This window comes from Charadrius vociferus, unplaced genomic scaffold, assembly GCF_000708025.1.
Source record: "Charadrius vociferus isolate BGI_N301 unplaced genomic scaffold, ASM70802v2 scaffold356, whole genome shotgun sequence".
NCBI lineage: Eukaryota > Metazoa > Chordata > Aves > Charadriiformes > Charadriidae > Charadrius > Charadrius vociferus.
Genome location: NW_009648717.1, coordinates 866,594 through 891,953, shown reverse-complemented (window position 1 = coordinate 891,953; position 25,360 = coordinate 866,594). Strand labels below are relative to the sequence as shown.

The window sequence follows — 25,360 nt, the reverse complement described above, 5'->3', positions numbered from 1 at the left end:
CAGCAGGAATGACAAAGAGAAGTCTAGACAGAAGAAGAAGCCATAATGGTCAATGCAATTATTCCCTAAATGAAACAGAATGAAGGTCCAGAGGTGCTTACAGCAGCTTTTTCTAATTTCTTGCTTCAAGAATGGAATAAAAGTTGCTGCAGGCCCCTTCTCTTTAATTCCCTGCAGTCTTTTGCACAAGAACACTTGTCTTTCCCATGCTTGCTCAAGTTATTATGCAGCACATCTGCATCAGTGTTGAAGAGCTCTCAATACCTCGCATTAGCACAGGCTCAGAGGAACTGCAGGAACTTGAATGGCATTTAAGGCACTGAGTTATATGAACAGTAGTGCTCATTCAGGCTGAAGATGTTAACAGCAGGTTTCTGTGACCACATCTGAACGGAACAGTGATAGAGAGATGGTCCACAACAGCCTTCAACTAGACCACCACACTGTAAATGGTAGCTGTCAAAGACAACTACAGCATCGCTCATTATGTACAGCATGAGAGGAAATCTAAAGTATGAGAGATTTAATATATTTGCTTCTTGAACACTCAGTTTTCGCACAAGGAGAACGGTAGTAAACCAACAAATACTTAAATTTAGGCAGATATTTTGTAGTTTATCTTAATTAAAGAGGAAAAAATTAAATCATTGAGATGCATCTCCTCTAATTATGTGTGACACACGGATTTTTGCTAAGACTCCCCACTTCTCTGGGGGCCCAGACAGCCTCACACAAGACGCTGCAGTACCCAGTCCTGGTTACCCTGAAATCCTGTCACAGATCATCTCTGCTTACATGTACCACATGGTCTACATCACTGACAGACAGCTAGTGGAATGGTGACCGCTGTTTCTACCCCATCAAATCATTTCATGTTTCTGCTGTTAAACTCAGGAAACTGGTTTGCTTTCTACCTATTTCTTCTTCTGTCAAGTAAATACTGTTGTAACTGTAAGAGGCTACACATATTTCAAAATCTACCCAGTGTCACAGCATTTGGGTCCCACATGCTAACTCCAGACAGTTCAGGAAATGAAAAAGCAGCAGTAATGTTTTCTCATGATTCCCCTGCTTTACATTGAAGAATTTGGCTGATAAGTAGTTACCAAGCCACAGGGCAGTTTGCCCTATCAGTGTGGGAGCACTTGTCAGAAATAGAACAGAGATATCAAGAAACACCCACACCCTCTGAGTACACCCACATTTTACGTGTCATCCACCCCCCGTCAGTAGGAAAAGTGGGAAGGTCAAATGTAGGTTACAGCTTTAATAATATCGCCTTAATAAAAATGTTTCCTCTCCAGTTTGGTAACACTTGAGCCACAACACTGTTCCACTGAAGAAATCGTTTAATTTTCAGGTAAGATGGGAAACTGAAACAGGCCCTTTCCAGTGGGAGGAAACTAACTCCAGCATTTTTGTTTGAAATTCTTTTTGGACAAACACTTCTGATAAGCCTCCACTTTCATTTTGACTACCATTTTTTTTGGCAAGGAAGTGCCAAGCAAGACATAGGGACAAAAAGTCAGTGGCAAACTAAGTTGTGTGTTTGCTAAGTTAACTCCTATTTCATAGCACACTCACAACGAGCAGACTACCTCCTTACTGACGCTGCTAGTGCTCTGGCTCTGGGTGGCTTCACACACAAGAAGCTGTCCTCAGAGAGCAAAGAACATGCTTTTACCAGCTGCTCTGCAAGGGGAGAACCTAATTACCTGCCTGTAGCTAATATGTATATACAGACAAACTAATTAAAGTGAAGTTACAATAAAGTTACCGAGCTGTTTTTGACTTTGCACTGCAAGACTTGAGTTTGCAGAACAGACAAGAAGCATTTCATGCTGAACAATTTCAGACCTGTAACTGTTACCTCTACAAATTTTGGCTAGGTCATAAGAAACAGGCATCATCTACCTATTAAATATGAGCAGCAAGAAAGATTGAGAGTCATTTCCCCCACAAACCACAACAAAATAGAAAGGGACTTGGGTTGACACCTGCTGCTCTTCTAAATGGATTTTGGATTTGAGGAACATGGCCATGAGATTGATATGAAAAAGTGGACTGGTAATCTGGTCTATTACTCCTTTAACCATAACAAGAATTCAAAGGTTGGAAGCGGGCAATCCAGACCAACAGGACCCTTAAACCACACTCAGATATGCATATTATTCTCTTTTACCATATTGTTATTAATTAAGGAGAAGAAGAGGAAAACCTGTTTAAAAATAACATTTAACCAACAACCACCATATGTAATTAGGAAATTACTACAAGAGTCACACAAGGCCCATCTCTGCACAGAACAGATTTCAGCCACTACACATGGCATTAAGAGCCCACAATCCAGTAGTAAAACTTGGTCAAACAAAGTAGTGTCAGACTAGAAACAGGGAGATCCAGGAGACCCAGGTCTAGGACAGCCAACACAGTCAGTGCTTAGCCACAAAGAAAGGACCTCCTGCCAAGCTCACAGGTCCGTTGCCACAGACAGCTAGCTTCTAGCACTTTTTACAGCTAGTCAGCTGAAAGGAAGAAATCAACACTTTTACCGCTAATCAGTCAGCAACAGCAGAAGCACAGCGGCTGTTCAAGGTTTGAAGTGTTTGCCACTTCCTCGAGGACCGTGGCTTGAACTCTGTATTACAAATAAACCCCGCATACTTCAGCCAAAGTGTTGACATATCATATACATAAGATACAAAGAGGAGCAACTCTTACCTTAGATTCCTTCTTGTCTTGCTTCTTCAAGAGGTGTATTCAAGGTCTGAGTTTCCTTTCCAGAGGTTATTTTCTAGGCAAAGATTGTTGATTGCAGCTCGGACCTCACTGATTGTAGAATGCAGTTTAAGTAGAAGCACACGGATGCCAAGAGGAGATAGATTACAAGCCAGGCATCAGGTGGTGTCTAATAGGAGCCAGGTTGGGCAGTAAGAAACATCTAACCTACTCACTGGTGGATAACTAATACACTTTCTTTTCTGGTACTATGTAACCTTTTGGCTGTATCATTGCTAGCTGTCTTAACTGTGCAGGCTTAGAGAACCCAGGGGACTCTACATCAGAACTACACAAACACAGTTTGCTGCACTGAAAGGTCACTGTTAACCTTCAGCGTGGACCGGCAACAACTCTGCACAGACAGGACAAACTGTAAAGGCCTGAAAAGCAGCCTCTGCTGCTCAATATCGTCTCTTCCCTTGTTTTGGTGTTCTCCAGCTTGCAGGGCTGGGGCATTGAAAGCAAGGGCAGTTACCAGCCACAGAGCTACCAATACTTCATACGTCTTCAAACAGAAACTACGCTCTTTGCTAGCAAACAAGGAGAGCAGGAAGATGCCCTCAACTTGGCCTTCACCCTGAGATCCACGACTCCTTGCTGCCATGGGGTTATGGGCACAACCAAGTAGCAAACCCTCTGAAGTAAAGCAGAGTTTGCTGTTATAAAATAAAACTAAAATCAGCATTAGGGTCAGTCACTACCATCCATCAGCTTCCTAAACTAATGACAATACCCATCACAGGTGGTTTTATAGTGCAGCTGTGATGTGTTGGGCATGCTCACTGTAGGTGAGGCGAAAGGAGAGAGGACAGCTGGGGTTTTGCTCCCCAGGAAGAGGAAGGAGATAAAGTCATGATGCCAGGTCACATTGGGCTCCTGGAAAGTAAATGGCTGCTAGGGGCCTGCAGGAGATGATGGACTAGGGTTTTTTTTGTTTGTTTGTTTGTTTTGTTTTTTTTTTTGTAAGGGAAAGGATACTTGTGTAGAATAGTGAGATTTTGGAAGAGGAGGAGGGATTAGTGTCCTGCCCGTGACTAGGTTATTAAAAAGATGACAACACCCCATCTACTAAGAGAAAGCTGAACAACAGAGAGGGCAAAGAACTTTTAGTCAAACTCTTGGCCTTTAGCTATTCTTTGTTAGCAGTCACCTCATTTCAGTGGCCAGCTCACATTTTGGATGAGGGAAGCTCAGAGCCATAGTTATCTCCAGATTTGTGTGCTCCTAGATCACGCACAGTGCATATTTGATCTGTTTCTAGAAAGGCCAGATAATCATATTTCCATCAAATTAGCTAAGGGCACATGGTACAGTGCTCATGCTGTTGTTCTACCAGCTATTAAAGGACAGGTGACACCTAATCTGGCACAAAGCTGCTTGGTGCAACATTTAGAGCACATTTACAGCCTATCACCGCTCTATGCCATGTGGCTGTGGCATTTCTGTCTGACACAAGGGCCCAAAGGGCAGATTTACGGTCTCGTATTCTGACTGAAAGCACAGACCAAATCTTGCTTTTAGATATAAAATTCTAATAGAAAACACTCAGACCTCCCAGCAAAATTGGGAGAATTCAGACTCGACATCCCCAAAACTTCTACGAGGAAAGACAAAATCGTCCAAAACCACCTGGTGAACAGAACTGGGCTTACAACGTAGCTACCATTTTATAGCCAGGGGTTTCCACAGACCCTCTTGAGGACAAAGGGGGTACTAAGACAACTCGGGGGGGAGGAACAGATATCCTAAGAAGTTCTTTGAAATCAGAAGGACTTTTATTTATCAGATCTAAAAGAGCCAGTGTCGTACAGATTTGAAAACACAGAACAGCACATTAATCCCAGCTTTGCTGCCCTTACTATAATTCAACTAAACCACCAAATCCAAGGGCAGGCATACGGAGAAGTAGCCAGTGTGTTAATTGGTGCAATACTGAACAAACTGTAACTGCATCAGTGGTGCTTTGACTTAAATTCTCCTCGAGTTCGAAATTCTGGCATTTGTTGCAGCCTCTGCCTCAGGGTAAATGGACACATAGCACAGCTAAAGAAATTCTAGCCTAAACTTGAATGAAATTTCCTGAGTGTGGGATTACAGGCTTAGATTGTCTGCAGTGCCCAGGCTAAACCCTTAAATAAAAAAAGTGACTGACTTTGTGAAGCAAAGGTATGACTTCGGAGAAGTCATACCTCAGTTTCCCCATGCATCATGGGGAGTTCATAAAGGACCCTGACATCACAAGTTGAATATTCTCCTGGCACACTAAGGATTTTTGTGATTGTTCAATCCCAGACTCAGTCTAAACAAGCTAGCATTGGGTGGTGGTCAGACCAATATTTGCAATGGAAAATCTTGAACAAAAGGACAAATTATATTGTGTACACACTGCCCTTGCTTGTTTTGTAATACGACTGGATGGCTCTTGGGAAGGGGGTTGCAGACATGAGATAACAGTCACCCTCAATGCAGGGAGCGTGTGGGGGAGTTTAGTACATTCCCTTCCACTTTGCAAGGGCACAAATGCTCAACAGCTGCATTTAAGGAAGAATTGTTCTGAAATTTTAAGCCGAAAACAGTCCATGGAGGAACTTCTTGGGAAACTGGTGAACTTTAACCTTCCCAGGATAAGAATGTTAACATAAGTGTGAATGAGAAAGCTTTCAATGCACTGATAGACGTGAGAAATGCTTTGTCTTTAGAGAAGGGCTGCACAGCCCTTCTTGTGTCTGAAGCCCTTGTGAGGAAGGCAGACATGAGCGACAGTGACTTTGTTCTGCCAAGTGGCAGCTAAAGGTTTTACTACGGTCACTGCTCAATTCAGCAGCCATGGGGGGATTCAAAACTAGAGAAGCTCTTGTTCTGGGGATAGAAGGGATCTTGAGAAATGCATCCTCCCTGCTCTACAGGGTCCTGTGCCAGCTTTTTTAACCAGAGCGCTTATCAGCACAGGCCCCAAGTTTAACTTATGTTTGCTCAGTGTGTCTGTATCCTCAATGCACCATTTCTTGATGATGCACCTTTATTTTCCACCTACATATGCTAACACTGGCAGGCTAAAACAGCGGGTTTAAGCTTTTAAAATGGATATTGTATTCAAAGTGCAAGAACTGTGGAGTGCCGGACTATTAGCAACAAGCATGCTTCTCAAGGATGGGGCATGCTCAGTGTTTGGGAAGTGCCAGGACTGCCTAGTTCTTCTACAGTATGTACCAGGAAATAAAGTCTTGTCTAGTGCCTTTGCGGTGTTTAGTAGAAGCCTGGCACAGGACTACACAATGCAATCCTCGCCAAAGATGACATAGCCTTCTCATGCTTACTCAAGAGCATATGAACACTACCCCTGTTTACCCAGTTTGCTGGCAGCCTCGATCAGTGGCAAGCATGACTTAATTTCGTATCTTATTGCTGCCTTTGTCCAGGTGAGAAAAAAATTTTTGAATTCTGTTCAAAAGCAGTTTCCTACTTTGGTCTACTAAACAGACAGCTTTAGCATGCAAGGCATTCTAGATGCTCCCAAGTGCCCCTAAGTCAGTGGTTTATTTAAGCATTTTATTTGCATGAAGAAAATGAATTTCAGTTCTTCAGTCACAGCCTGATGCTAGCAAAGGTCTGACACCACAGTTATCCTGGAAAAAGCTAAAGTTATTCTTTGAAATAGGGCAGGAGCCAATTTGGTGAAAGCAGCTGCTGCCTGAAGCTCCACACATCCAAGATAAAAGCAAAGCTGTCTGTTCTCTGGAGGGTCAACAGGAATAGCTCTGTCACCCCACACCGCTGGGGCTCACCAGTTACCAGTAGTAACTCATGTTTTCAGGCTTCCCTCTGGCAAAGACAGAAGAGGTTTGAACTCAAACTTTCACGTGAAGCATGATCATTCAGGGTCATAGAAGTAAAAAGCGTTGTCCATTGCATAGGACTAAAAAGTTGACACTTTGCAGAAGCGCTTCTTTGCTTGCTCCAGCAGGATCACTAAGCGAGTCTCCGTTAGGTCACCAGACCTGAGCTCTGATAATCTCTCATTTGCATGGTTAAAGTTCATGTCCAGATTTGGTCTACAAAACCTGGCCATGCTTTCATGTTATGGGTAAACTGTACTTGGTGATCATCTGCAGTGTAAATACACCACACAAAATACAGCTGAACAGCTATCCTGGAGCCTAGACATGGAGGGAAACAACAGCTGCTGCCAGACACAGATCCAGCAGTCCCAGCAAGGACTAAGTCAAAGGTATATGCCCGGACTGCGTATGTATCATGAAAACAAGACCTGTAACATGAAGACAACTGCCATAGTGAAGAAGTAAAGAAACAGGTTTGCAAACTCTACATACTCTTGGTATTTTTTTTGCAGATATTCCTTTCACCTGAAAGTATGAGAGAAGGGCAAAGTTTACACCTACTGCTATGCAGGGCAGAGGCAAAGTATGACACTGCCCCATCAAAATCAGATTAACCTGGACTTTCAAAAAGCAGCAGCAACATAATTCTGAGTTTGCTCTCTCCTAATGAGCCCCAATACCAAACAGTTATCAGCAAAAGAGATGAACAAACAGCAAATGCAAAAAATACAGCCCTACAATGGAAGTGAAATATCAGTGCTGAAGCAGTCTAGAAATACAAGAATGATATGCAAGACAGTGGGAAACAGGATAAGAGTGCCAGCATCTTATCACCCAACAGCCACGCACAGCCTACAGCAACCAACAAATACTGTTGCCACTTTATAGGTCAGTGCATTTTTTGGTAGCTTGGCAGAGAGGGGAAGCTTTGTGCTAGCATCAGTTTAGAGGTAGTATAGATGGCAGTTTGCTCTCTTGCCTTTTAGCAACATCGCAAGCATACATCCTGTTTTAAAACATGCTGCCCCCAAAAGACCTTTCCATCTACTCAATACAGCTCCAGAAAAAACAGATCAGCTATGAGAAGGTGCAGAGATCAGCAAGGAAAAGACTAGCAAGATGAGTTTTGAAAGAGGATGTGGAAGTGGAAGTAGGCTTATTATATGTAGAAAGGGCAGCAGCTCCAATCAGTAACAGTGGCACCGAAGAGCAAAAACTGAAAAATTTGGAGGCTCAGGTGGCAGCCTGCGATGCACTGCATTCATCCAAGTGTGTGCTTACGCTACAGGAAAACCTAAGATCCACTGCACTTACAGATTTCTATTGCATTTCAGTGGGATTTATCTCAGGCCTAAGATTAAGTCAGTTACAAGATCTAACTGTATTGTGGAGGCTATCACTACCACTATTATCACAAGTACTTATCTCAAATCTCAACAAACTTCCAAGTACTGAAAAAAAAAAAAATCCCACAAGCTGTCCTCTTCCTGCTATCAAAACAGTTTTTTTTTTTTCTTTTCACACTTACTTCATTAAATTGAGCTTGTTAGACCATTTTCCCCCCCTGTTTAATAAGACAAACACACACCTGATCACGTCTTACTAGACTATAGTCTGAATGAGATTCTTGAATTCTCATGAGACTCATATTAGGTTGCTGAAAGGCAGTAAAGCAGGGGACTTGCACTGCAGTGTACTTAAAAGTCATTTGAATAGCAGCAAGAAGAAACAAAGCTCAATTAAAAACACCCTTAAGGCAATTCTAATCCCATGTATTAAAAAAAGCTCTGGATCAGGTCGGGCTCACTGCTGCAGGCAAGCTACATGCTTGTGTGCTCCGTGTAGCATTCACATGTTCAATCATCCTTTGAATAATTCCCTGTGCAGTCTGTACTGAGACCTCATTGCCTCTTCAGCAGAAAGCACCAGACCCGGGTGGTGTGGAGGAGCGGCCACTTCAGCTGTGCAGCTAGGGTGAAGTAAACATACTGCTAGCTGACTGAAGCTGGAAATCAAGTTCTGTCAAGCAACACACAGAAGAGATCCAGCCACCTCCTTAAATAGAAACACAAACCTTTCTCTCCCCAATTCACCTAGTGTTGCTAGTATTAACAGCTTCACTGGCTGAAGTAAAGTAGAAACTGCTGAAAAGAAGTGGCTACGCTTCATAGATAGCATTATCAGCATTTGACAGCATAGTGAAACACGAAAATGTAATCAATGTACTACAACGTAATCAGTTCTACAGAGCTTCTATCAAGCCTATCAACAGGGTACCAAAGATTATTTATTGGTTCTGTACTTCCTATGCTGTAAGATCTTACTGTAACAGCAGAATTTTGGTAGACTGCACTACAGTAGACAAGTCGCCTCAGATTAAGTAGGGAGATAGGAACATCCTGCATATTGTATAGAATACACAGAGGAAACTTCTTGGGAGCAGCCAGCTACATGTGAAAACTAGGAAATGCAACATTTTGCTTGCAAAACAAGTAGCAGCACTGCCTTATACCCAGCTACAAGATAGCAAAGAGGAAATCCAAACATGAACTGGAAGTGTCAGACACAGAAACCAAGGGAAAAAAAAGCTGGAATGGAACTAGGTCATCCCCTGTCCCCTAAAAAGCACTGGCAGACACAAGCATATTAGAAATGCCAAATTACAGCAACACCACTCCTGTCTAGTGCAATCCAAAGCTTATGCATTCTTTCAGTTAAAAAAAAGTATTTCCTTATGTATCAACCTGACTTCACTTGCTGCAATTTAAGCCCATGATGTTTTCTTTTCAATAGTCACAGAAAATATATTCTACAAATACATGAAAAATTTCCCCCAAAAGGAAAGGAATACACCTAATATTCCCTTTGCTTATTATAATGCTGACCTTAAAAAATGTTAATACATGTGGATTATGTGCCTCAAGAAGAAAAAAAAAGGCAGTTAATCAGTGATGCTGAAGTTGAAGGAGAAATTAAGAATTCATATTTCAAGTATTAATGAGAATGGTGTTCAAACTTAATCTTCAAGAGTGTAAACTAGTTAGGGAACACAGGAAAAGGGGCAGTGAGAACACTGAAGGATGATTGCACAAACCAGAGATGCCGAGCAAGTCGAATTCACACGTGGCTTGGATAGAGTCTACACTGCAAACTACAGTTTTGAGCACTATTTACTAAACTACACTATTGAGCACACCAAACTAGTTGGTACTGGAAACCATGGACCTGTGGTACTTGTAGCATTAATTAAGCACAGGCTGATTTATAGTATTTTTCTCACTAATCTTAAGCAGCCCCTACTAAACTGCACGCTGCCATGGCTCAATTGCCTTCGATACTGGAGCTTATCTTGAACTAGCTAGAGTGGTAAATTGATACTACAGTGCAGATTAAAATCCTGTGCTAAATAGGGTTCGACAGTAACGGCTAGAAAAACAACTAGCAACTGAAAAATGTATTACAGGAAAGAAAAACTCTTCCATCTTGGTCACACCTACGTTTTTAGTTTTTTCTTGTTTTATTTTTTGTGTTGTTCATTATGACAATGAAGTCCACACTGGAAAATATTGCTTCGAATGTTTACAGGAGCCCAAGTTTCATTATGGTATAACTTAGGAGGAAGGAGTCCCAATATAGGTAACTTAAAAGCAGAACACCTGCTTATCAGAGTATTACTTAATAGACAGGCCCATGCTGTTCAGACTTTTCCACCGTTCTTTAATACTAACATGGTTCCTTGTTCAACAGCAAAAACACACTCAACTTAAAAAGCAAAATCTCATTGCAATGCAAACCTGACTTGGGTGAAGAAAAAGCTAGTGTGCAAACCTTGCTTAAGACTGTTCAGCAACGAACGAAGCAGAAAGGCATACAGATTCACCAGCTCGCTAGAAGAGAGACCATTTGTAATAGCACACACTTTCACCCACAGGACAGAAATCTGGTCTTCCACTGTCATTTTTCTTAGCACATGAATAATCTATTAAAAACAGAGTTTTATTAACAGTAGCAGGCAGCCTGGATCCAGCATACATAGGAATTCAGCCAGAAGACGAGTAGAAGCTCTTCTCAGACACGAAACAGGCTTTTGGAAATGCATAAACTTTAGTTCCAGGAGAAATCAAAGGTCTTCAGATAAAAGCAAGAAATATTCCTCACATGGACAGCAAGCAGCTCAGCGTATCAAGACACATTTTAATACTACTGTTTTAATATGTTTACACTGGAGTAAGAGCTCTCTGTATATTCACCCAAATATAGTGCTGTTCTACTACAAGCAAAGTTAAATGTTAAATAAGCCATAGGGGCACCACAAACTACATCTGCATTTGTACAATCTATAACATACAGTAACAGCATTCTCTTGACAAGCAGAATAACCTCATTTGTTTTCATTATTTAAAGCTTTTAACAGTACACAGATATATGAACTAGAGCTAGGTAAACCTCACATTTATCATCTGCCTTTAATACCAAACTGTCTCCTTTTCTACAAGACTCAAGATTAAGAAATTTTTCTCCAAAGTTATACTGGGACTGAAGACTGGATTTCAGACGCCTGCCAGATCAGTTTGCAGTTCTGGAATTTTAAGCAGAACAGATTTATAGCCAATCCAAGGCTTTTAGTACTATGGTATTCAACATTAACCAAGCTAAACTATACCAAACCATTAACAAGGGTTTAAGCCGTCTGGCTTCTAATCACCTTCAGAGTTCAGGAAGTCTACATAACTGGAAGTGATGACACAAGGAGTGGTAGCAGAAATGAGCATTATCTAAATCCCAACGTGAGAACTTGTGTATGCCTCCTTATTTGAGTATGAATCCCACTGTTTGTACTAATTAGCACAGAGCAACTCAAGCACATTTACAATACAGGATCATTCAAAGACTGTAAGAAGTCAAACCAGTCAGCTCATATTACAGCTGTATTCATGTCCGACTGCTAAGGAGATACCACTTGTTCCCAGCTTCACTGCGTCACACAAAATGCAATGTATTACAGCCTTGCAAGTTTGTGGTGTTTGGTGTTTTTTTCTTGCGTTTTTTTTTTGTGTTTTTTTTTGTTTTGTTTTGTTTTTCCTTTAACTCCACCCACACATCGAAGACCTACTGATAAATCATGCAATGCAAGAAGGCTACTAGTTCCTAGGAACAACTAATTCATAACAGTTAAAAGTTCAACTTGGCTTTGTTTAGATTGTCTTTTATGCCAAAAAAACGTAAAATATTTATCGAGTAGATTCAGAAAAAGTTTTCACATCCCAGCATGAATTCTCTGCATTTTCTAAAGCAAGCAGAGACTTTCCTGATCTACAAGCAAGTACTTGATGCTATACCATCAAGTCATCTCTACCACAAACCCATGTCTTCCAACAAGTACATACACTGTAATCTCTCCATAACTACCCTCAAAGAAATATGTTCAGGCTCTTGACTGTGGAGCTTCTTTCTGTCTTGTACCTAGTAAGAGCTGACTGCTTTTTGAAGCATCCTTAGCTTTGTTTTGTGCAATACAGAAGTCTGCTTTAAAACCTCCCCGTGTCTGATTCTTACAAGCCAGGGCCATCTCAATCCTATTAGTCTAGAATCTCACCAAGCATATCTAAAATATGCAATACAACATGGTACAGATAATCCATAAGTTTATCAACAGTTCTGATAGTCGATTCTGTTAACAGGCTTGCTACCACATCCAGGAAATTTGACACCAGAGTCCCAGGAGGCCTTTCAGGTTATTAAGTCACATACCATACTAAGAATGAAAATCTAAGCCCTAAGGGCACATCATCTGAAACCCACCTTTAGAAATTAATATAGAATTCCAACAGTATACTTTTACAGCAGTGTAACAACTCTGAGAAACTTAAATCCCCCACAAGATATACTAGCCTTAACAACAGACTATGCAAATTAGAATTATCTTTTCCTGATTGATATTTCTTTGGGTATTTGAGAATATTATGTTGATGTCAGTTTGGCTGAGCACATCTACTTTGATAAAGCACATGAGCAACTGGTAGAAATTCAGAACATTCCCAGCTTCTGGAAAGAACAAGGCAACTGAAGCCCTGGAAAACAGAGCAGTGACTAAGCATCTGAATAACACAGACACATTAATGCGTAATTAACATACAGCAGTTATAGTACAGCTATCACCCCCGTTGTTGGAAGGTGACAGTGTCTTCTTTAATTGTATTCACACAGTGTAAACTTTCCACCAAGTTCAACCAAGTTGTGTTTCTCTAGTATTGTTTCAAACAAAAAGAATACAATCAAGCTTCCACCAAACCTTAAATACAGATCTATTTAAGTGAAGCCACTTAAAACTAGTGCTTTCATACTAAAGCTTATGCTTCTAGCACACCAGGACTCCATTTGAACAAATACACTGGAATCTTAAACAGAAAACAAGACATATTTGTAGGGAGGATATACAGAGATTTATTTAATCAGGTTTACTATTTACAGTTGAGATCACTTTCACATACTACTTTGCTACTCTACATGGCTACATTGTTTCCAAACCAATTTAAGATCTACAGTCTAACAGTTCACTCAACACATAAAGCCGCTCTTCATAGAAAAATGAAATATTTCATTATAGAACAGTAGTGCATACATTATACTCCTGAAAAGCCAGCTTGGGTTTTAAACCACTAATGTTTGAAAGATTTGATCTCTGAAGGTCAAAACTGCAGTCACATGATCCTAAAATTTTGGTTAGTCTTTTTTTTTTTTATAATTTTATATATAAAGTGTACTGACTTCACGTAAGTGTTTTTAAAAAGCAACACTGGTGAGGGGCAAGATTAAAATATTTTTTCCTCAAATTAAATACAGCTGGCTTCCTTTGTACAACTTTGGCCAAAAAAGTTCCATGTAGTGAAGGTTTAAAAAAAAAAAAAATCCTCTCTCTATATGCAAGATTCAGCCAGTTGATGCTTAGAGGTAATCTACCAAAGTAGGCACACATCCTTTGACTTTCATATCAACCAAATTACACTTGCAAATGGTTCTGAAATTAGAAAGTTTACTATTATACTAAAACATTTAGATACATGAATAGCTGGCTAAAACAGTGAAAGTCACAGGTAATAATATGGGTGTGTGTAAAGCTGAGTTGTTTTGCCCATCACCAGTGTACCATACGGCTGTCCTCATCTGTGAAAGGTGCGCTTTGACTAAGCTTAGGGCAAGAAAGCTATTGCAGTAGACCTGGCCCATTCACCTTCCACGTAAGTAAGATAGGATTGAACTGCGTATTCGCCTTCTCTTCTAGGCATAGGTTCCACCAGTGATGAGAAGTTCATAGGCAGGATCCCGACTCCTCCTACATAGTACTATACAGGCACACAACATGCCCAGAAGCTACGGAGAAAAAAAAAAAAAGAAGACAAGCTGAGTACAAAGAAGGTACTTCAAGAGATTTAACCTCAGCATAGAAATCGTCAGCATGCTCTGAAAGACTGTAATGGTCCATAAGGAAAATGGCAATACATTCACTGTTCTTGAAAAAGCTTCATTTCCTGCTGCAAAGAGCAAGGGCCACAAACTCCAACCTTATTTTCTTGCAAGATTGTTTTGGACATCTTTAACAAAAGTTTTCTTGGTCAGTCACTTGTGTTCTGCCTCAGCAATTCAGATGGAAGAAATTATAATTTTTTTATGAAATGTACAGATTTTCAGATACTGTATCTGGTATGAAAAATCAAAGTGAAATTCAAATGAATTAGCCTCTAATTGCTATGATGAGAAAGAGCAAAACTTCAGAGTTGTATTAACCTACTTCACCCCTGAAATCTCTTTCAAATGCTCAATCTCTGTTAACGTGTCATATTAGAAAGCTTAAGCCCAAGGTGAATTATTCACTTTTAGACATGTCCTGCTGTTAAAATTCACAGTACCATGACTGTGCTGGCAAGTCTGCCAGGATTTTAGGGTATGATCACCCAGTATACACTTCCAAGATTTAAATCAGATGAATGCAATCAGGGATGTAGGACATGACATTTTACAGAAGTTGCATGTTTACTGAAGGTAGAATAAGACTGTACCTACTTAAAAAAAAAAAAAAAATCAGGTGTAGTGTTGTGTTCTAGGCAATAGTTTCCAGCAAAGTAAGAGATTGTACTGATTTGGTCATATGCATGGAAGTTTATTCACAGGTGCAAATATTTTGTGAGGCTTCTGTCATAGCTCTGGATTATAAAGCATCACCCAGAAGGTAAAGAAATTTTAAAAAAGAAAAACCCACACCAAAACTCCCTTGAACAGAAAGCAAACAAGAATGAAATGGGCAAGCATACAACCAAGTATAAAACTTCTTCATTGATACAGCAAAAACCCAGTGAAAACACAGGACTGGGACAAAAGGAGAATTACTCACTTTTTTTAATATAGTCAGATGCAAACATTGCACGTGTAAAAAGTTTTAAAACTAAATGATGGTACATGCAAAATAGTACTCAAGTCTGCTGAAAGACTGAAGAGAGTTTTTTAAAAATCCTAAATCTAAGCAGTGATTAAAAAGAGGCATGATGAAATTCTAGTATAAGCTTTCAATTTCCTGGAAAGGAACAAGCTGTAAAGATTAATAATATTCTTTGTCTGGAGTGCATTATCTGCTTTGGATCTATAGCAGAAACCAGCTCAGGTTCAAAAAAACCATATGGAAAGTAACAGAGTATGGCAGTTCAGGCTGTTGGTAAAAACAGCACCTTTCTTCACTTTCCATCAGTACTTGGGTGATTCCAGTTCACAGACTGGAATCTTATAGAAAGATAGAATGGTTTGGGACAGAAAAGACCTTTAAAGGTCATCTAGTCCAACCCCCCTGCAATGAGCAGGGACATCTTCTGCTAGACCAAGTTGCTCAGTTTCTTATATTCATGTCAGAGCAAGAGAAAAAAGTATTACATGAGAGAATGACTCTTCATGGGCACAGCACTTCTAAGTGAAGAGATAATCCACAATTAAAAAAACCTTTCAGTCAGATTTGTGAGATGGAGAGTTTACAGTAGTTGCCAGTGGCTACAGAACTCTGAAGAAGGCTCACAGCCTGCAAGTACAAAAACTTCATCTTCTTCTCTGTTCACAGATAGAACAAAGAGCATGCTGCAGAGGAACACCTCCTTTAGTCTTTTGCTCTAATTCACTCTAGCCATGTATGTCAAATAAATAAAAGCAGTTCCATCACATTTGCAGTTATTCACACAATGATAATCCTGTTCAATGATTCACAACATTCAATTTATACAGTTTTGTGTAAAATCCAAAACAATCAGGTACTATAATAAAACCTCATGTAATCAATATTTGAGTAACTATGTAAAACATTTATATTCTTCAGGAGACTACTGAGCATATTCCTAGAACTCACTGTAAACACAGAAGTAACTCCCATATTTGAACTTTCTCTACAGAAATGATTTATTATATAATTTTAGAAATATGCCAGCACCTCTAAAACCTTTTCTAATGCATTTGATTCTGCTTCTCTTCAGTTGCTACCTAATGTTGTGAACAAAAATATTTTAGAAGTCTGTGTTGAGGAAAGATGCATGCATCCCCTTCTCCAACTTTCAGAAAAGTTCAGACATCTCCAACATTCAGGTTTTTCGTGTTTTTTTTTTTCCTCCACTTTTTTTTTTTTTAATTTGCCTGCTCACAGTAACTATATCCAACCTTTCAAACCAATTTGCTTTTTTCATACAAAAAAGCTCACTGGCTGTATATACATATGCCAAGCTCTGCATCTTGTATGTGATCACTAACTACAAAAAGCTATCTTTAAGAACGAACTTTGCAGCTAATCAAGCAGCACCTCTACTGCACTGCAATGCCTTTGCTCCCTTCAGTTTGCCTCCTATTTATTGATAGTTTTGTGCTGTCACTGTGGTCGAGACGAGGAAATTATTGCACATGTGAAGATCACCATGGTAACTGACAGATGAACATACCAAAAATTACTTCTATGCAGAAAAGACTTAAGTTTTCCACAAATTACAAGCCTTGCAAAAATTTCCCTCTTCTCAGTCTTTTCATTCTAAAGTACTGAAGGCTAGATTTGTTGAATGTAAGCTACTAGAGGTAATGAACTTCAGACAGCCTTATTGCATAATGTATGAAATAATAATCAGTTCAGGGTTCTATTCAGGGAGTATAGGAAAGGTGGTAAAATTCACCCAAACATGAGAAAAATGCAATTACTCCTCTCAGTTTACAGGAAATGACTGGGGTTACAGGTCAAGTCTGTAACCTCTGCGGAAGGTTCTGTCTGCTGAAGTTTATGTTCTTATTTCCATTTCAATTAGGCCACAGACTATTTTGCTGAGAATCAGGTTAAATATATACTTGAATTCTTTATTACAAATAAGAGGATATATCACAACATGTGTCTTAAGTTTGAGGAGATAAATAATAGAATGGTCTGAATACTGTTCAGTATCAGCTTGACTGAAACTAGTGTCTTTTTAAAACATGTGCATTTACAACCATTTGAACTGTAGAGCAAAGATACAAGAATATTACCTCTGATAGACATAAGTGTGATTACCACTTCAAATATTACTAGACAAAAATTTCAAGGGTATTCCCAACACCCTGTATTCTACGTTTATCTTTATTCATTTTCTAAACAGGTATCACATAACTTATTTTAACTTTAAGCAAAAAGATTTCAAAATGCTATACTGCAGCATTAGCAAAGAAATTTCTCTGATGTTCTTATTTTCTTGACAAACTCTTTATACAATATGTAATTTCTGCCAGTATCTTGATTACTGACAGAGACAAATCAAAAAGCACCCACTGCAGAAGGGATACAACTAACATGCTTGCCTAGAATTGATGAGCCAGGAATAACAGAAGGATGCAAGCAGCTGCATTTCCATTGTAAGCACGTGTCAAAAATTCTGGTGCAATCCCAGAGAGGATTGTAACTGCGCTGCATTTTGGGGCAGACCCATTAATCAACCTGCAAACTCCAAAACTAGGAATAATGCTTCCTCTTGGGATTCAACTCACCCAGCCTCATAACATACCTTTTTTGCCTACGTACAAAAATCTGCCATAGTTACCATGATTGTGGTACGTACATTAATTTACATTACATAAACATATTTCAGTGTTCAAGCAGAGTAAATATTGCTTTAACAGTTGAAGTTTTAAGAATGGCAATTAAAAACAATACCTTTCTTCAGAAGACTGAGTAGAGATCTCACCAAATTTAAAGTTCCATATCTGAAGTAATCTGGTTCTGGACAGTTCAACAATATTACCATATACGGTGTTACCTATGAGTATATCCTTGTAGCATTGAAATAGAAATTTAACTATATTTTCACAAGACTGTTTGCAAATGATTACTTACCTTCAAATGTAAAATCCAGCTCAAAAACTGCTTTTGAAAACAGAAGTGCCTAAACCACTCGACTCAACAGGTACGATGTTTTCTAAATTCAAATGCTACTAAGGGCACAAAAGTAACTTTGAAATTAATTTTCAGGTCTCTTGGGATTCAGCATAGGTACTATATTTCTCAGAGACCATAACATTGGCACAGTCTGAAAATCATGTGATTAATGTACTAAGCCTGCCAGATCGATGAGCATTCAAAATTCCCATTTTACAGATATGTTTAGGAGACAGTCCTAGTCTTTTTTTTTAAATCTAAATAAATACTGAGATACACATTAGTCTATTTCTTCAGTTGCTTTTTTATGACCAGGGTAACTGTAACAATTAACATTCATGTCGGAGACAGCCTGCGCTCAATTTTAAGTAGACAGGGTCTCCAGTTTAGAACCTCTTTTTTTTTCTGCAAGTGTTAATGCCATCAGAGCACATTTGTGATGCTTAATACTTAGATAATTAGTTTTCAAGAAATATTTTACATTCTAGTAGATTACTGCGTGTAACATTGACTATTCAGGTATCTTCAAATCTAACAGAATATACATCCACATAGCAGCAGTTGTTAGACCATACATGGTTGAGAAGTTCCGCGTTGAAGTGTTTAGATCCTTTTGACTGATCTTCATTTATCCCCCAAACCAAGTAGGGATTAAGGCTGTCATCATAGTGTGCATACTTGCAATAACCTGGATGGTAGTTTAGAATTTCATTTGAGAAAAAGTTTACAGCTAAAGAATATTCTCTTACCTGAATAGCAGCAAATGCTAGTGCCGCCCAGATGACATACATCATGATCTCTTGAAGCTTCTTTACAACCAGAGCTTCACATCCCTGAAACAAGTAGACTTCTTATGTATCTATCTGCCAACCACATTTACACATAGACCAAAAAAAACCCCCAAAAGCAAACAGGGCATAAAGATAACCCAAACACTAAAAAAATCGTTACTTAGCATATCACAGATGAAAAAAGGAGAGAGGGTTCCTCCCCCACCAAAACCATGTTTATTTCCTCTTAAAGTAAATACACCTAAGACTTCATGCTCCCACTAAAAAGAAAATTAAATGATCATCATCCAAAGCATGGGGCTACATAAGCTCACACTTCGGCTGTCTTACCTCAGAATAAAGGTCCATTGGGCGGGTCAAACTGCCAGTACAATTGCTGAGGGCTGCTTTGCAACAGCTGAGTGGCACACTGTTATTTTTAGTTTGTTTGAACCAGATGGTATTCTCCCAGTCTGAATAGTTATGGATCCCACAGCAGCGCAACTGAAAAATCATACAGGTAAAGAGCCAATGTGTTTTATCAGTCAAGAAGTGGGATGAGACAGCAATTCTAATTGCAATACCAGAACACAAGCATATTAAGATTATGTTCCACTGCAGAAAAATACGTATGTACTAAATATTTGAATCCAAACACTGATTCATAGATAGCCAATTACACAAAATGCATCTCCCCATCAATGATGTCATAATTCTACCAATTTTAACTGACTTAAGCTATTTATTGACCAATCAGCTGTTTCCTAGATTTGTCAGAATGGAGGAAGATATGCTACACAAGTAGCAGAGGAACACAGCATCTGTGTTTTAAGGACAGAAGGGATGAAAAAGTTCCCATGTGTCTCACAGTCTCACCTGTCTCTGTACATAGTCAATAGCACGACTGGCTGCATCGGGATTTGTCCCATTGTACCCATTGTATACTTTCCGAATGCTGTGATCAACTTCATCCTCCACCTGTGAAGTATTAGGAAAGTATCTGCATTAGCACATCAACAGAAGTACTACAGGTCTAGGTAAACTAATTTCACTTCTGATTATAGCAATTCAGGAAACCAAGGTAACTCCCCATCATCTGTCAGAGTCAGCACACTTTGGTAGTACAGCTTCTTAAAATTCTAACTTGACTTTTACAAAAATGTTCCTAGCTTACACCTAATGGACAAGAAGAAAACCAAGCTGCTATCTTCAGCAAGATTTTAGACAAAGTAGCTTTGCAATCTCAAGAAGGAAATAGCTTTTATTATGACACTGTAGCAGACGTTCCATGAAGTAAAGGACTCTCCATAAGAGCAGGCATTCACCTTTATACTTCCTACTCCTCCTTCAAAGTTCCAAACCAAAACCAGGATAACACTCTGGGCCAACTCATTCCTTTTGGGACCATAAGAATACAAGTCATGCCACCTGCTCTTCCCATTCCGACTGAAGCACATGTAAATTCTCAAAGATGAGGTCTTCTGGCCCTCTGTTCAGTCCCAATCTCCCCACACATCCTGAGAAATGCTGATGGCAGTACATTGCACGTAGCAACAGCTACTGTAATAGCTCCTAATGCTACTGCAGATGAGTCAAGCTGCTAAAGATGCTGTCGCATATATGTGTTCGAAATGGATGCCACCCAAGAATCATCACTTGTTCCCTAAAAAGTCATCTTATAATGCCCATTTTGGCAGAAATCTTACTAGAACCTTCTAAGTAACATGTTTCACTGTAAACTTTTACTTAAATGCACAGAAAGTTTGGTGTAGCTAAACACTTTTACAATAGTAAGATTAGCTCTGATTTGATTTTTTTTCTATAACATTCAACCAGAATTATGTGCAAGGAATGTAATTTTAGGGCTGAGCATTAACTAAGCATGCATATTCTTTAGATTTGCAAGGTACAGTAGGAAGGTCTTGCCAACACATCATTCCCTTAAATGCTTTAAGGGAAGAATTTTCTGCAGCAATAGTACAAGCTTCATTCTTGCCCACTTCCCTCCCTCTCCCTCACCGAAATTCTGGTTCTGTTTACAAGTAAATCTGTATCAAGACATATATGATTAAAAGTCAATTTAGCCTGCACAAGCAACTTGTTTCAGACTACCTTAAAATCAATTATTTGATGATTTAACTAATGTGATTTACAACTCTGATTCATACAACAAAACAGCTGTTCAATTTGTCATATAGGTTTTTAAATCATTTATTTCAGTGCTTGCTTGTATATCATTTGGCTTATGGTTCAATTAGGGCAACATTATGCCTGAAAGCCATGCAAATTATATACAATACAAACAGAATTCACTAGCTCTAGCTAACTGGCAGGTTTATGAAAAATTAAGAGTGAAGTACTCCACCCAGGGGAAAAAACACCAGTAAGTCCTCAAACAACTGACAGCCTGTTTAATCCCTACTGCCAATTACAGAAAGCCTTACTTTTACTGATAGGGTCCAATGCTGCAAGATTCTGCAGCAGGCCAATCTATCACAATATGATCTGGGCATGCTTCACATTGTTCTGAAGGAGTCCGAATTTGATCCACACACACAGGTTTAAAGAGGTATGTTGGAAAATTAAGCAATTTTAGGTTCAGCCACTGTATCTTCAAAGGGCACAATGCCACTTTCTTGAGACATTATACTCAGTCTCACTTGGTACCAACAGTTTTGATGAACAACTGCCTTGACTTCAATCTTTCCCTTTGTTTGTAAAGTTTTGTTTGGAAGTTCGTACATTTAACACAAAAGTAATTCTAATAAGATTCAGGCACCTTTTAAAAAAAAACAAAAAAACCACACAACCCCCCCCCCACACTACAGATCTATACATGTCATGTCAGAAACAACAGAAAAAAAAAAATAGCAAAGCACAGAGCTGCCCTATTTATCCTGGCAAAAATAAGCAGAAATCTAAGCAGATTTCACCTCCAATTCACTGGTAATAAATTTACGTTATTTCTGACACTCCTGTTGCACTTGAAAACAATAGTTTAAGACACTAAGTACTGCAGGGTAGTAGAAAATTGCCATTTTTACTAACAAAACCTGTCTGTCCTTTCAAAGGATTTAAGATTTAGTTTTCAAATACTGACTCTCCAAAATGGCTTAACATAACACCAAGCTGCCACGAAAAAGAGACTACCTTCCCTCTTTCCCCAAGCTCTGACCCTGCATTACCTACAGCTGTGAAGCTGTATGGTAGCAAGACAAAAATGAGAAGCAACAGGAATATGCAGCTGGGACCAATCCAATGTAAGTGTTTGAAGTGTGTAATTTCAGATGGGCTAGAGAAGAAAGATCCATGCATCTGCTTTTATCTGCTCTGAATGCTGTTAATTAGAAAAGAGTAAGCCACTTTGAGACTGGAACACAGAAGAGAATAAAATGACCACATCTTAGTACAGATCAGATCCACAGTAATTCCTGAATAGCTATACTGTAACGCACTATGCCTCTCCAGGTATCAGAGCAGAAGGCAATCATTCAAATTAACATGTAAGAAATCAATATGTTTCCCTTTCTCCACTAACTGTACTGCTCTCCTCAGTCGCTTCTAAGGACTAATTCCACTACGAACTTCAGAGTCCCAAATGGTCTTCTCAGTGCATCGCCAAGACACCAGAAAACAAATGCAGACCACGAGAAAAATATATCCTGAATTTAAGCATCACCAATAGAGCATTTCTGTTGTAGCAACCTATTCTAACTTATCAAATCAGATTTATAATGTCTGGTTCAAGGTCCTCTTGTTAGCTGCTTATTCAAGGCAGCCTTCTTTGTAAACCAAGCAAGAACTCTAGATTTTTTTACTTAATGGTTGTCTCGCTGTTTCTGCCAGGACAGCAGGAGAAAGCAAGTAGGAGAGAATACTGAACTAGTATGACCCAGGCTGTTTATATAAACACAGAAGGCCAAAAAAGGTAGATGGTGTTATAGTTCAGCTTGCTACTAAGATATCACTGGAGTGTCCTATAATGCAATCATACTACACATCACAGCTAAAAATGCCTTTTCTACTAATATTTTTGGCACAATTTAGATGTAGACATAACAAAAGCCAGTGAAACTGTGCAAGTTCGAAATTTCTTTTCTTCATTGTGGTATCTCTAATACCATGTGGTATATTTCTGCCACATATTATGCTGGTAGAAACAATTAATTTCAATTCCTTGGTCCTGTTTCTTAACTTCCATTAAACAGGCAGAGAAGTCATAATTTATTTAGCTATAACCCTTGTCAACAACCTGTATAAAGCCAGACAGTATACATTACCTTTAATCTATTCCATTTTATTATTATGCAGTGTTAGTTTGTATACCAAAACACAAGACAACATTTAAGTTACTGCATATCAAAACAATACATCTTACATTCAAATATTGTGTAACCTAAACCATTCACAAAGTTAAAGCATAAATAAATTAAGAGAACATCTGGAAAATGGAAGGGTACCAATTACCATGACTTCCCTCTACTGTTCAACTGTTAGCAATGTATTACAGCTAGTTTTTTGCCTCTGAGAAAACTTTCTGCTTTGCTTTGAAGAATACTGATGTTCTAAATTTTAAGATATTGATATATCAAATTAACCCACTTAGAGGTTTGGTTTTATTTCCTTAAATACCCATTAATAGTTCTACAGAATCAAATACAGTAAAGACTACACCTCTATATTTTGGTCATAGTTCACAACAAAACATTTACTGAAATTGAAAAGTTACTACCTTTGCCCTGTAGATGTATCCAAGAACCACAACCACAACTTCAGTGACAAAAACCAAGAGCAGGATGATCACAAACTGTAAAATACAATCAAGAGTTTGTGCAAATAGTTTTAGCCATTTACTTTCTGAAATTCTACATACAGATTTTGCTCTTTAAAGTAATTTTTCAGGTAAGGTTTTGAGTTAACAGATAACTTAAACAAGGCAATTAAGTTGACCAAATGAATTCAGAATTAACTTCATTCAAGACACTAGTGTTCATGGCTTCCTGAAGTAATAAGAAGCTGCCCAGCCAGGCAAGTGCTGATCATTAGGACTGAAACACCATACTGGAGTGCTTTAATCAAGTGTTTCTTCCAATCTTCTGTTAGATAAATAGGAATGTCACATCAAAGAAGCTACCCAGTCTGTTACAAAGACTGGTAGATGGACTAAGGGAACATTTCTTCAGATTAAGCCCTGTAAGAACTGACAGAGACAGCAGGCTATGCATTTGTCTTGGTAAATTTAAGAGCCCTTTTAAAATAAACCGTTAAAGAAGTCTACATAGTATAAAAAAAAAATCTGAACTGCTTCCCCCCCCATGGGGACAGTTTTAACACTGGCCTCTCTTCTCTCCTACCTAATTCTCAAGATGAAATTACAGTTAAAACGCTTGGAAACACATGGTGTAAAATACTGAAGACAAAGTGTCCAGATTATGCTATAGAGAAAAACATTTAGGCATCGTAACAGCCCTCTGTTAAACTTGACACAAGATACTTCAAAGAAGGCGGCTCCTGGCTCACCTTTCTTTCTGTCCAATTTCAGCTTTTCAACCAGAACAGATAAAAGCAAGATTTAAAAACCGTTATGACTTAATGATATGGTTTTAATTCTTTATTTAATGAGATGACCACAGTTCTAAAAAAGGTAAAGCTGAGGAGCCTTCTGTGGCCAGAACTGGCTAATTTAATACCACTATTCAGAACAGAAAATTGAAATAAGATGTTCTTAACAAAATAAGGGGGAAACATTTAAGGCCATAAAATAAGATTAGAACAAAGTTAAAGTAGTATTTTAGAAGTCTACTAAAAGGGAAGGCAGCCAAATAGTACAACAGGCAAACATCATCATATAAAAACACTGCAACTTACCGTAGCAAGTCCACAACGACTTTCTCGAATCGTGGCACAGCACCCAATAAGTCCAATAATAAAAAGAAGTGTTCCCACAGCTATGATAATAACTGCTGGAATTAGTGTGTAGACATCTTCAAAGAAGTGATCATAGTCATCATATGTGATGAACACATAGGCGCCCACGTAGCACAGTATGCCCGCTGCTGCCTACAATAGACACAATAGTGTGGTAAGTTTCCTTGAACATCAAACCCTCCTTTCAGCAATGCTACTTTGCAACAATTATTTTATCAAACACCATAAAGTAGTCTTCCTCAGAAACTGAGATGTATTTTTTTTTAATTTAGATATCCTTGCTAGGTTATAGCATGTGTTTATTAGGAACATCTCAAATGGAGGCTAGGCAGTAGTTTTCAAACTACATTTAACATATGCAGATTTAGTTTTCACTACACTATGGAAATCTTCTGAGGCATGTAGTCAAGAAATGAGGGCAACCACGCTATGAACACCAAAATCTTGCTCCCTGTTCTCAAATACTTCCCTCCTATGGATTCCAGCCCATCCAAGCAGCCAGTTACTTGTTATTCAGCAGCTTTTCAGAACAGGTATGCAGTTTTTAGCTGCCATTATTTATCTATTACTTATTCTTCCAATTTTCTGATTACTACCTATGATTTAATGTTAGACCAGAATAGATA

At 38.9% G+C, this 25,360-nt stretch overlaps 1 protein-coding gene across 1 annotated transcript in view; it reads right to left on the bottom strand.

Moving 5' to 3' along the window:
* Window positions 1–13,044: 13,044 nt before the first annotated feature.
* Window positions 13,045–25,360, bottom strand: part of TSPAN3 (tetraspanin 3) — a 28,657-nt gene continuing 16,341 nt past the window's right edge. The window contains exons 3-8 of the mRNA XM_009886708.1: window positions 24,675–24,866; window positions 23,539–23,613; window positions 19,683–19,784; window positions 19,158–19,310; window positions 18,786–18,869; window positions 13,045–13,991 (exon numbers count right to left, since the gene is read on the bottom strand). Of these exons, the coding sequence (XP_009885010.1) occupies window positions 13,899–13,991; window positions 18,786–18,869; window positions 19,158–19,310; window positions 19,683–19,784; window positions 23,539–23,613; window positions 24,675–24,866 (699 nt within the window). The 3' untranslated portion in view covers window positions 13,045–13,898. The remainder of the gene's footprint in view (window positions 13,992–18,785; window positions 18,870–19,157; window positions 19,311–19,682; window positions 19,785–23,538; window positions 23,614–24,674; window positions 24,867–25,360) is intronic.